The following is a 14195-nucleotide window of genomic DNA, read 5'->3' as shown; positions in this document are numbered from 1 at the left end:
TCACCCCAAGTGCTCCTGTAAGTCTTTCTGCCTTGCTGCTTCTCAGCCCTGTTCATCTGCACTGAGTTCCCAACTGCCTCCCTCTTGCCTCCTGTTATGATGGAACCTTGGCAAACCCTGCTCTTAATGGTTTCACACTTCACTGTTCCTTCTCTGAGAAGGAAATAAATCCATTTTCCTTTTCTTTGGCTGTCTTTCCCCTCTATTTCTTTCCTGCTTGCTCTCTCTGTCAAATTCCTGGTCTCAACATTTATCTCTATTCCTCTTTTCCTTTCTGCTTTCACACAGTGCCATGTCCATTGCTCTCTTCAAACCCCATTTCCCCAGATCTTTTCTAGTAAGCAATTTGAGTCCCACTGCCTTGGGGACTATTTATTTTAATAGGTATATCCCTTAGTACACTGGATTAATATACCTGCTTATCTCTTCTCCCAGAGATAATCTTTTACATTGTAAATTAAATGGGGAAAGTCAAAAGCCAAAGGAACAGTTTCATTTTCTGGTGCTCTCAGTGGAAGGCCTCCGCACAGGTACAATTCACAGCACATATATAATTGCATAGATGATTAGCAGAATAGCTGGGGAAGCAGAAAGAACTAAGGCAGCTCTAATACGTCGAGGTATTTTACAGGTATGACTGAAAACTATGCGACTGTTCTTCCACAACAGCTTGTTGTGTAAAACATTAGATATTCTTACGGGTTCACGAGCTGCCATGTGCTCTTCCTGTTTTGATTTTTCAGAACAGCAGCAAATGCACATTTTCCCTGGGGGGGGGCAGAGGAGACCCTCACATGCAGCTTCTTGTTCTTATTTTTGTGAACAAAAGAGCCCGTGGGGGGAATTCATTGGTGCCTTGTGCCACTGCCCTTCTTGGGAGCAAAGGGCTTGGCGTGAGGTCTTTGAGGTCAGGAAGGTTTCCGGAGCCAGCTGCCACTTGAGAGTCAATGAACAGAGAAAACAACCACCTCGTGTTAAGAAATTTTTATTTGTCCTTTGGATCTGTAATGTAAGCACATAAAATTACAAGTGGAAGAAACATCATGCCACAAAATTGCATAGAATTTTTACAAAAATGTGAATTATGCCTCTGAAACAATCATAGATTGAAGAACCAAAAAAGTATGTACATGTTAACTGAAATATTTCATCCTACTTTGAAAGCAAATCATCAAGGAGGACTAATCAATTACAGACACTACTAATACAATGTACAAGAGCAACACTGATTTCAAAGAAAGGCAAGCAACGATGTCCCTTTAGTTATCTTTCAGTGACTGTTTAGCTAATACATGAGCATTAATTAACGTAATTATGAACATGTTAAGTCTAAAATGTCTGGCTGTCATTAGAATTTTCAAAATTCTGTTTATACTGCCAAAACCAAGCTATTTTCAGTAGTGTAAAGATATCTGAAGTGCACGACCTAGTTTAATACAGACAGCTCTATTCTATACAGCAGAAAATCCACAATACAGCATTTCCACACATTCAACACGGAACAAGGCAAATACATAAAAGGCACAAGACTTGCACATCATAAAGACCCTTTTTCGTTATCTTACTCTAGTTCAAGTAATACCAATATTAAATGATGCCTGTTTCACTGAAATCGTTTGAACGACGCGAGATGTACAGTGTTACGCACTACCTTACACCTGCAGAAAGTGGCACTGTACAGATATAAAAAAATGTGAGTACAGTAAATGGTCCGATACAAACGTACTGTAAAATGACTACAGTTGATAGTGTACTTAACCCAACCGGAATTAGTTTTGTTGTGTTTTGAAATATAAATAACAGATTAATTGATATCTGCCCAAGTTTCTTCAAAGACTGGTGAGACCCTGGCTCCGCTGAAGTCCATGGGGGTGTACCACTGAGATTCAAAGGAGCGAAGGCTTTACCTAAATGCCTGCACTGTACAGCGAGTTCTGTAACGCGACAGTCTTAGGTTCTATTGCCGACACCGCTATCAGTTTATACTTCTAATAATTTAAACAATATGTCATTTTCACTTTACAAAACGCAGCATTACATATTGACTCTTCATTTTCCATAGATGATTAACATTTTCAAAGTGCAAAATAAAGATTTACAGAGGATTCCCCTTTCCTAGTATTAAGATGGAAGCCAGATTTTTTGAGTTTTATGCTCACTGCTTTCATCACTGTAAATCAAGGCAGTCTTACTCCAAAATACAACCTCCACGCTGTGCAATTTTTTCCTCTCAAGTTCAAAGAAATATCAAAATACTGTTTGTCTTCCGTGATTCGAACTTAAATATATACACAATTCCTTAACTGAAATCTTAACCTCGATTTGGATTTTATTGCTTAAATTCAAATGAAATACGTGATTTTAAAGTACTAAAATCCTGAGGGAAAGGAAGAAAAGCAACTTTGTTGTTATGGTGTATTAAAAAGCCTCCCTATGCAACTGACTTCTTTCTCCACTGCTGAGAACAAAGTAAGGCCCCGATCTTGCAAGCACGTGTATGAACATTATTAACCCAAACAAGTTCCACTGAGCCCAGCGGCATGCAGTGTCAGCTGTGGATGTGAGTTGGCAGGATAGAGCCTCTCTATGCAAATCTGTGTTTTTTGCCATCACACCCAAGGGAAGAGCCTTCAGCATCATGCAATGGCTCGGACGCAAACAAGAATCCATCTGTAATGTTGTATAATTCCTATATCTGTTAATACGGGATGCCAGAGAACAGCGTTTCTTTACCTTCTTGCGTATCCTGACTTCCATCAAGTCTCTTTGTCGTTTGATATAAATTTCTGAAAATGTGCTGTTACTTCTCTCATGCATATCATACAGTACATAAACTTTGATTGTTCTTATTTTAGTCACTTAAATGGATTAATATATATACTTTTAAATATCAATGGCCAGGTTTTTATATCTTGCCTTTTAAATTCCAGACCTTAGTAAAACCGAACCTCGGTCTTAAAAATAATGGAAGATTCTGTTCAGTTTCAAATACTGTAGTCCTAAACATTTTATAATCCTATCAAATTCGGTAAGCTTAAAATATGATACTTAAAATCAATACTTTTAAGTCTGCAAAATATATATCAAATTTATATTCTAAAACTACTTTGATTTACAACACTAACACCACAAAAAGAACATTATGATTTAATGACTATTTTATATCAGCACAACCCAGATGTCAGCTTTCATAAAGATTCTCTATACACGTATCCCTGAAACTTTTCATTTCACCAAGAAACCACATCGACTTCAAATATAAACATGCCACGTGTGCATATAGACAGACGTGTGGGCACATATATATATATATACCAACATATATGCACTCACACATTGTTACAAACACGGACGTACACAAATACCAACAATCTCCAGGCAAATTTCTTCTCTTTCTCTCTCTTCTCCACAGTTCCAAGAGTTTTCAGCAGCAATTATATTTCTGTCCCCGTGATAAACATAATATTAAGACAGCAAGCCACCAGTGCTTGCAAAGCTAAAAAGGATTAAATGTTTCAGTGCAAATGTAAAGTGATGGTACAGTTGTCAAGGTGCAGTTATAAGGTAGGAAACAAATATAAGTAAGTACTGTTTTATAATATTCTCTAGGATCTCTATTAGTTTGGAGCACTTTGCACTGGCACTTCAAAAGGAAGTCTGCACACATTTGCCTCTTTTCAATATACCGGTCTTCATTAAACATTCTTAACAGTGAACGTGGCCAGAAAATTACCCATTGAAAACTGGCCAAAAGAAAACTAACAAAAAAGAGAGAGAGAGGATGGTGAACATATTAATTTTCCCATTACAACTGCACTACGCTTTAGCATAATAATAAGCTGAAGAATGGGAATGAAGACCTTTGCGCAATTCTTTTATAAAACGTTCCTTTTGGGAAATGTGCACTTTAATACAGATTCCTCCTGCCTTCCGAAGTGCTTCAGTTGCAGCTCACATTAGGAAAGCAGAGCCGAGTAGTTGGGGAGCGCTGTGCCCTGGTGCCCCAGTCGGTGCTTGGGCAGTTAAAAAGTAGTATCAAATACTTTTTCCGAATTATCTTCTTCCAATTCCTCTTCACTTTGCAGAGGTTTATGATTTGATTTCCCACTGTCAGATGCCAGAGAAGAGGGGGCAGAACTGTGGTCTCCATCTTCACTGATTTTCCCTTTCATGGCTTCCTGTACAAACTCCAGAATTTCCAAAGGCAGTCTTTTGAATTTGTCTTGATATTCCTGATCAAGTTCCACCTGCAACTATAACAAAACAAAGAAGTTGTCTTCATTTATATCTAATACGGTTGACAACAGATACAGTGTGGGGAAAGTACCACATGAGGGGTGAGGAGGGAAGTTAGTAACTCACTTTCGCCTGATTCACAAACACACTTCTTTCTTTTTCATATTAGCAGCCCACATATGATATGCCCATTATTTACCATGCAGTCATTGCAAAGCTGGAGGAAAACGCGGTCCCTTGTGCATAAGGCTGGCTTTGGGTACCGTGTTGGGCTACTCAGATCCTTAAGATACTCATAGTTTATCTGTATTTGTGTCCACAGTCCCACTGGCCTTCACAGGATTTCTTACTCAAGAGCATGAAAGATTGTGGATACACCTTTGATAGATTAAGGCCTTAATTAAGCATCAGGTAGCAAATCACACATTAATCACGCCACAGATATTGCTCAGAGAACAATATAAGAACTTGTGCCAAATTTCTTGGCAAGAGTTTGAAAATGGCTGGAGAAAACATAAGGAAAAGCTCAGTTGTCAAAAAGAGTTGGGAGGGGGGGTGGGAATCATTAAATTATGTTTTTTAGGGTTAGATCATGGAAAGTTACGTTATCTGATTAATGCAGTATGTGTTTTGGACATAACTGGGGAAAAAGTGTCATATCATCAACAGGATGCAACAGGCATGCAGAAAGAAATCTGGCTATCAGTCTTCAGGAAGCTGTGGGCCCTTTCCCAGTATTTACTCAAATAGCCTTTGTTTTTAGGGCCCATATAAGGATCTGTGCAATCCATTCTTTAGAAAACATTAGTATGTATGGACGTTTCAACTGAAGACAAAGCCAATTTTTTCATCATGACCAATCTGAGCAGGGCAGGAAGCAAACGGGGTGAGTTCCAAAGCCAAATCCTGCGAGCACTCTGTCCATCTGTCTGTCCATCCACCCATTTGTCTGTCATCCATCCATCCATCCATCCATCCATCCATCCATCCATCCATCCATCCATCCATCCATCCATCCACCCACCTACCTTCACAAAAAGAGGGAGTCAGATTCTGCTAACTGTAGCTGCAGCAGTTTTGCAATAGTTTCTTAGTCAATTGTATTCTGAACTGTATTTTTTCAGGAAGGTATGAAGACACTATGAGTTCTGATCCTTCAGTTCTATGCTTAAATCTAGGCAATCTAGTTTCAAGTTTCTTTCACCCAACTGTGACAGCTCTCACCAGCTAAGACACATTTTCACTCAAACCTCAGGACCTACTCTACTCTTAGCATCCTTGTCCTGTCCACAGCACGTGACTGCCACTATACCTCCCTCTGAGCCATTCCTTTCCCACTCCCTGTGCTTCTGTCCTGGTTTTCATCCTGCATTTCTGACTTTCTTTTTTTTCTTTAAGGCCTCTTCTTCTTTCTCCTGTTGTGCAAATCAACGTCCTCAGCTCACCTGGTCTAGTTCTACATTAGACACATTTTGCAACTTTTCTTCCTGAAGATTTAAGACACAGCCTTTTCCTGTCAGTCCTTCTAAGCCTCATTCCCTGCCCAGTTTCTGGAAATCTTCCTGCCTCCATTTCCACCTCAACGTCACGCTGCAGACAAACACCAAGCCCAAGGCACAAATGATTGCATTAAATACACCATGTTGCTAAAACACACATTTGTATGAACTGATATACAGTCAGTACCGTAGCACCCTTCTTTCATGTGATATTAATCTTCCACTGAATTCTCACTTGTTTTCTGACTGAATGCCTAGACATTCTGAGGGGATACTCCTTTTGTCTCCATTGTGATAATATATTATCCGAGAGACAGGAAACATTGTATAGCATGGTTGGCCAGAAAAAACCCACAAATGATGCCGTTCACCCCTCACTGACCAGCTCACTGCCTGGGCCCTGCAGCCCAAGGACTGCTGGAATCCACAGGAACATCTGGGAGCTACACTGCCAGAAATAAACACAAACACAGCCACTCTCAGTATGGGCCCTTTGGATGCCATGAGGCCTTTCTGCTGACTGGCTCTTGCTGCAGAGCACAAGTAAGATATTCCTGCTGCCCAGTGGGCTTCTCAAACACAAAGAGGTTACATCTGTGCTGACCTCTACTCATCATGACTGCAGCGTGGCACTCGTGTGGGCTACACTGCACACCCAGCCTGCAATGTACATAGCACAGATTATGTTCTAGGGCAAAGGCCTGCCATCATGGTGGAATCACACCTTGGGTTGCAGTTCACCATTGGATATCTGCACTGCTCAAAAAATAAAAAGCAGCAAGGGGAAGGAAGAAGAGTCCTCCTTTTTATTTTTGTCAACTACCCAAGAGGCACAATCACAGTCAGAACACTGAAGCCAAGTGGGGGAGACCATTCCTTAGGTTCACCTGAAACAGCAGTGATAGCAGAGGCAAAAGACGCAGGTCTGCTGGAGAGCTCTGAGCATACTGTGCACCATGCATGTGAAATGCCATTGTCTGTCCCTTTGCAGGAGCATTTGCTGTGGCCTCTCGGCTGCCACTGCAAATTTGCAGCAGCGTCCAAGAACTGTCCCTAACAAAAATGTTACCCAGTTAAGTTCCTGCAGTGACAGACACACAATTATTATTATTCTTTTAATCTGGGAGTTGTGGGAAAGCCTTTAGAGGACTGTAAGACAAAACTTCATATGAGGACATGACATTCTTTCTACAACAGCATCTGAGCAGGAGATAGGGATGAGGATGAAGGGCTGCTCCATCTCCCATCCCACTACCACCTCTCCCAGTGTACTGAAGTACTGAATTTGTAGAAGTTGGTGACCTCTGGTTTAGAAAGAAGTATGTAAAATGAAAGATCAGAGAAAATGACTTGGCTCCCAACTTCCTTCAGAATCCTGACTTGCTTAATTAGGTTCAAGAGCAATAGAAATACCTGAAATCCCTCAGGAACTGAAACTTTTCTGATCCTGGTGCAACCATAAGCATGTTAAGATAGCAGATCTGCCTAATATTCACATTCTAAAGTGCATCCAGTGAATAATCCCCCCTAAGTTGAGTGTTCAATAGAAATAACATGAATCTGGAGCTATCTCTCTCTTCAGTGTCTCCAGAGACAGTCTATATAGATATCTAATCATGAAAAGGTTGAAGGTAGTTGAGAAGGAGCAGACAGTAGACGAGGAGGGTTGATTAAAACAGCATGTAATAATTAGTTTTCTTTTTTATTTCAAAGGCACTGTCCTTCCCCCTGCTCAGCTCCAGACAAGCAGCTCGGAGCCCTTTCCCTGACTCCCAAGCTATCACCCAGGACTTCAGCTGCAAAGAAGAGCACAATGGGTGAGGCTGGGCACAACACAGCCATCCCACTGCTAGACTCAACAACTCACTGAAGTTCTTTTCAGTGACTCTGGGGCTTGCAAACCTACAGCAGCCTTGCAATGCTTTAGCTGTTTTTTGCCTGAAACCATCAGCACCTGACACTATGCTGGCAAACAGCTGTGGGTCAAGGTGAAAGAGACAAGTTGCTCACTTAAAATCAGCCAACTGAACAAACCCAGCTGTTCTCCTTTTGAAAGTCTCAGTGTCCTATCAATCAACAATAACAATATTTTGTAGCCTTATAGGGACACTATATTCATTCACTAATGGAAGGTTGCCATTCCATTAGTAGCAGTAGTCATATACATCTTCTCTTTGTCTAGCTGACTCCAAGGCAAAGTGCCATGCCAGGTATCACTAGGAAACATGAATGTGTGTAGCGGGCTGATGTTGCCTAGAAATACACCAGTTTTGCTGCTGGCCATGTTTAAAATGTCACTGTTCACTGTTATTCCCTCTAATCTCATCGTGGTGTGTGTGTGTGTATAAAAACCTCTCTGCACAACTAGCAGCACACCAGACTCTGCTCCAGTGTGGTCTTACTGTCCACTTGGGTTGCTTCCCATCACAAGTCCATCTATTCATACTTCTCTACTCTTTAGCTACTCAATAAGGTGATATACATTTGCTTTTAAAATCCTGGTACCTGACAAGGAGGGGAAAATAAGACTGATGATTAGATGGGGAGATAATTATTTGGGCCACTATTCCCATTAACACATAATAACCTTCTTCCTTGTTATCCCAGTACCCACCCTCTGACTGATCCTCTGGCCTCTGTTTAAACCCCAGCAAAACTCCGACACTGACTAATATCACCTCTGTGTTCTTTTAGTATCCCATAGGAGATTGGAAGCATTATTTCTCATTCAGATAAATCACACACCCATGTATTTCACTTACAAGCAATTACCCTAATACTTCAAAATTTGGAGCCATCACATGTTTGCAGTGAGATCCTTGAGGACCCAAGATGAGTACGTTAGTCATTTTTGATGGCTGTGGCCATAAGCGTTAACTCTCAAGTGCACATTTCTATCTATCTATCCTTTATTTCTTACTCAACTGGGCTAGTAGAAAAAAAAGACCAGTTGTTCTAAAACATGGGCTATAAGAAAGAAGGAGACAGACTGTTCGGAAGAGTCTACTGTGACAGGACAAAGGGAAATGGTTTCAGACTAGAAGGGGGGAGATTTAGATTGGATACAAGAAAAAAGTTTTTTACGATAAGAGTAATGAAGCGCTGGAACAAGTTGCCAAGAGATGCCCCATCCCTGGAGACACTCAAGGTCAGGCTGGACGGGGCTCTGAGCAACCTGATTGAGCAGTAGGTGTCCCTGTTCACTGCAGGGGGTTGGTCTAGGTGACCTTTAAGTGTTCCTTCCAACTCAAACAATTCTATGGTTATATGCTTACCCTATTTCCACCCAATGGCCAAGTATTGGTTTTATTACCCCCAAGTTACAGATGAAAGCAGAGAGATTAAGCTTAGGTATGGATCAAAGCTCATGAGGTACATCATTTGGTTAGAAAGGGGCTCTCCTCCACTGTTAGTATGGCCATCTATCAAACTATATTTATACACAACAGGCCTGAAACAGGCTGTGAACCACCAGGACAACAAGCGGTTTTTCATGTAACTTGTATACTTTGCAGTTTTACAAACAAATGCTCAAAGCAGCTATTTGAGGCTTTATGACTGTCCTGCCTCTCTTATCTGTACCACACAAGGGCTTCCTCAGGCTACTTGTGCCTGAGGCTCCCCTTTGACTTTAGCCAGGCATTGGGCAGCGCAGGTAAGTAACAGGCTCATGCACCTTTGTGCCCCAGACTAATAGCATCTGTAGCCTTTGAACCTCGACTACAGCAATGCAGAAGCTTGCCAAGAGGTTGGAAAATGTGTGAGGCATTTCATGACTAAGCCTGTGCTTCAGTGAGCAGAGTTCCTGGAGGCCAGCCAGCTGCCCAGCTGATCGGCTCACATTCCCTTTCATTTCAAAGGGCTCACTGCTACAACTGCTTTCCAGAAAGGGTCATCATTCAGAGAAAGGCCTCGGAAACACTTCCTTGGAAGGTGGAGGTGAAAGTGAATATGGCTGTTCAGCTGAAAGTAAGGAAAATGCGCTCAGGAAAGGAAAACAACAGTATTATTAAAACCATTAATATCACCTTGACCCAGCTATTGTTACTAACCCTACCAAAATAACAGCATTAAAATAATGACCTTTGATCAATAAAGGATTACAGAAGCAGAAACTCTGGTTTCAGACAACCCTCAACAGTCCCCTCCAGACTTTCAAATACTCACAATGTAATCTAATGAACATTTTCTACCAATTTCTACTACTAAAAAGAAAGAAATGATGGCATGAAATATAAAATGCGCTGCCAACACAAGTTTGTAGGAGTGCTGAAGTTCACACTGAGTGTTTTGCTTAAAGAAAAACAGCTTAGAAAATTAGAAACTAAAATAAATACATTAAACCCCTTAACCTGTAGTTATTCCACATTTAGAGTATTTCATATTATCTTGCCATTAACTTTAAGCTTAGGATACTGAATTCTTCCTTTTTTGCTAACTGAAATACATCTTATCCCTCTGCTCTGCTGCTGAAAATCATTTTGCTTTACTTTGATTTCAGAACTGTTTTAAAGGTATCGGTGGGAGAGCAAACATGCTGGGATGTTTTGGTATAAGAATCTAGCAGTGAGCTATGAAGAAGTTTCAGATGTGGAGGAAAGCTCTGTAGTAGCCCAACTCATGGGAAGCAGATACGTGCACAAACACAACAATTTTTGGTTTCAGGCAACTGGATTTAGAATTGCAAGTATCAGGAGCAAAGACCTAAATGTGCACAATAAACATAGCCAGTGCATTAGAGTATGACCCTAACTACCTCCATTGAGTATGCCTGTGGTCACAGGCACCAAATGAGTTCCCAATCCAGTTGTAATTGGAGCAATTGTACAAAAGTCATGCTTAGCAAATTTGGGAATGCACCTGTGGGCTGGTGCAGTTGTTAAGGTCTTGTGAAAGTCTGCTACATTTCCCCCCAAGCCTACGTCAATTGCTCGAGACAACAGACAGGTACGCAGCTGGCTGATACTCAACACAGCTGCCATCTGACCTCCTCCCCTCCACCTTGGCTGGCCCAGGAAAACTGGAGGGGACAGCATGTCCAACCCCTCTCCCCTCCTGCCAAAGCAACGCCTTTGAAGCTTGTTAATGTGAACACTGCTCCACCCCACTGCACCTTTTTCAGGTGCATTTTGGAAGTTAATAACAAAAGTGTTTTCCAGACTATTTTTCCTTCTCTTCCTTCGCAAGAGGGAGAAGAGAAGCTTCTACAGCTTCGTAGATTGCATACTTGGACTACAAAGCAGGGTGCCCAGACAGTATCAATCCCCCACATAAGATCTTATCCCCAAGGCAGATTTCTGATGCAAAACCAAACCACCTCTATAGAGGGACTGAGTTTCATTCCAGCTTTTTTCAATTCAAAACAAGCAAAGCACCACTGCTTGAAAAGCATCTGAAGAATAAATCTTCGAGCAAAGATTATTTGAGAAATACTCCTCTAAAATACAACTTGTTAAACATTTTAGCAGGAAAAAGAATCCACCAACATGAAATTTTGTCGAATCAAAAACATCCATTAACGCTGTATTTGTTTTAATGAAGCTCTTCCAACTAAAAATACTTAGTAGAACCAAAATAAACTTCTCTTGCTCTCCGGTTTTCCATGCTCTTTGCAATTTTTTCCATATGCCAGTTTTTAAAGTTCTGTGTTTCTTTTATCCCTTCTCTTTAATCTGCCTTATTTTGCATAATTCATAAACATTTTGTTTCCTTGATCGTACTCCTTCTTGCTGTGAGTAATGCAGTGAATTATGAATGAAAAACAATCAGAACGTCCTGGCTCAATTCTCCAGGCAAAATGCACTCCAGGTAAAACTAATCAGTTTGATATTTCCATCGGTCTCCGACATCTCCAAAAGAAGCCCCTTCATTCTCAAGCTTTTGGAAAGATTTTCACAAACTTTGATTCCAAATGAGAAAATGTTGTGAATTGTGTTATTATCCCTTAAGGTAGAGGACATGAAAAATGTCAAAATAATGACTATTTTGGTACATGATTATGATATTTGTTCACCAGTTGCGATTTGGTACTACTTTGTATTCATTACTGCGGCACTACCAACACAAAGCATTATATTTAATTCCACATAAATACTCCTTGTTCTTTTGTTTTATTGATGATATAAGCTCAACTGCATTAATTTCTTCCACTCAATTTCAGCAGAATGCATTCTGACAAGATGTAATAACCAGTCACTGCACGACTCAGAACAAAAGGGTGACTGCAACCTCTACAGGACATTTCTGCTTAGCAAAGCTCCAGTTTTCCTCTTCACATATCACTGGGACTGTTTATTTTGATAACTTCAGGGACAGCGATGTCTTCACTGGTCAGTGAAAGCACATTGCAACAGAAACGCTGTCCTGAGATTGCAGCCCCTTTCTCACTCCTCCCCCACTTCTCTAAATCTCTGCTAAAGCTCCAAATGCTGTTTTGATTCCTGCAAATGTTTGACCCATATGCCTAAAGATAATTTTGAATAGAGGATTTGGGGCTTTTAAGACTGCATCAGACAACAAATATGCATAATGTCAGCGACCTCAATTTAGCTTCCAAAATAGCACATACAGGACTCCCGGATTAAGGGTACAGAGAACAAGCAAGCTGCTGTTCTGCTGCTTTTCATTTTCAGAGCTTACTTAATTAGAAAGCCATTCTGCAGGGATACAGCATTAAAAGACATATGAGTAGCAAGAATTGTTAAAAGCAGATGGAAGCTCAGTAACAGGGAGAGTAAAATTGAGGAACAGAGCTCAGGAATCAAGTGATTTATAGGCAGCAATTTTTGTTTAATTGGAAACAGGAGGAGTTTCTTATTAAGGGCCATGTTATTTCTTCCACTAAGCAGATTTCTGCTGGGAAAGCGAAGGAGTAAGCACTGCTCAGCTGTCCTGGAGCCACCCACAGACTCGGTCTCTCCATGGCACTCAGCATGCCGGAGGGCCTGCAGGAGATGGTGACTCCAGGTGAGGATTAGGCTTGAGGAGCCCTGGGACAGTTTCTAAAAGCAATTTCCCTGCCTCTGACACGTAAAAGAATTGCCCAAAGAAAGTAATTGGGAAATGCAGGTTGTTGGGAAGCTGTAAACAACTAAATCCAGGACTGGGGAAGCAGAGTTAACATCGCTACACATGCAGAGCTCATTATAGAGCACTAAAGAGTTGAAGTATTTTCTTTCTCTAACAGGCACTATAAACAAGTGCATAAAGGAACACGCCACCGGATTCATGTTTGGGCTTAATTCAAGGACAATACAGCTAAATGTGAAACAAAGCTGTACCAGTAGCTGAGGTCTTATCTCAGATGATGCTGATGCACTGTATCATTAAAGAAAACCTAAGGGCAATCAGTGACACAGGAATCAGGCAATCAGACGGCACAGGAAACGTGTTGCACTGGTAAATAATAGCCTGTGTCATCTTTACACTGAGTGGAAATCTTCTATTAATGATTCCTGTCCTCAGGCAAGGACATCTCAGTTTCAGTGCACACCCATCACTGCCTTTACAAATAATGGTTACCTTTCAGACCACAACAGACATGTGTGACACCAACTCCAGGACTTTCTGTTAACTCCACTACAAACTCTCTCTCTTGGATAAAGCTCTCGTCCCTCACACAAGCTCTAACACACCAAGCTAGTCCTCCCACCCTGTTAAGATCTCAGTGCTACTCCTGAGCTGGTGGGTAGTTGCTCAGTAGTTTTATTTTTCACTGACCCATTACTGCCACCCCTGGCTTCCCATGTGAAAAGGTTACATGAACCAGATACTGCAGAAATTATTATCCCACGACAGGAACAAAAAAATCAGCATAGCACCAGAAGCTAACAACCTAAGCACTGTGGAAACTATACTGTTTTATTTTCCCTTATTCATATATACTCTGTTAGACATCCCCTAACTGCTGTCTTCCAAGTTTCAGCTCTGTGTCTCTTTCTATCAAAGCACAGGTGATTTGCTATGCTTTCCCCAAAGTACAAGTCCCCATATAAAAGTCCTTTAACATCTGCTGTCTCAAGGAATTAGATTGTAACCTTAGGGCCTTCATCAATCTGCGTCTCCACCTTTATTAACTGCAACTTCAATTAAACCAAAGGGACTGGGAAGAAACTTGGGACTAGGGCTTCTAGATTTGAACACTCTCATAGTGAAACTCTCATCTTCTTTCTGCATAACAAAGCAACATCTATTCTAAGAGCTAATTAAAGAAGAAATGTTAGAGTGATGAGATGTTTATCAGTGGTGCCCAGATGACATGTGTACTACGTGCACAGATGTGTGTACTGTACCTCTGCTGAAAATCTCTGAGCTGGAGAAATTCTTTACAGAAAAGCCAAAACTGGTGATGTTTCCTACTGACAGCTGTATTGTTGTTAGTAACTTCAGATCTCTTGTGTATTCTTTGAAGAGAGAGCTTGTTCTGATTTCTGGGGGAGGACTTTCTTCACAGTAACTTTG

At 41.0% G+C, this 14195-nt stretch overlaps 1 protein-coding gene across 3 annotated transcripts in view; it reads right to left on the bottom strand.

Moving 5' to 3' along the window:
• Positions 1 to 969: 969 nt before the first annotated feature.
• PLCB1 (phospholipase C beta 1) overlaps positions 970 to 14195 on the bottom strand; it is a 359203-nt gene continuing 345977 nt past the window's right edge. For all 3 annotated transcript variants that reach the window (XM_072331035.1, XM_072331034.1, XM_072331036.1), the window contains one exon: positions 970 to 4253. Coding sequence is in view for 2 of the 3 variants with exons in the window: in XM_072331034.1 (XP_072187135.1) it covers positions 4023 to 4253 (231 nt within the window). In the remaining variant the exon portion in view is untranslated. The remainder of the gene's footprint in view (positions 4254 to 14195) is intronic.

This window comes from Excalfactoria chinensis, chromosome 3 (genome assembly GCF_039878825.1).
Source record: "Excalfactoria chinensis isolate bCotChi1 chromosome 3, bCotChi1.hap2, whole genome shotgun sequence".
Classification (NCBI taxonomy): domain Eukaryota; kingdom Metazoa; phylum Chordata; class Aves; order Galliformes; family Phasianidae; genus Excalfactoria; species Excalfactoria chinensis.
This window is presented reverse-complemented; position numbering and strand designations above follow the sequence as displayed.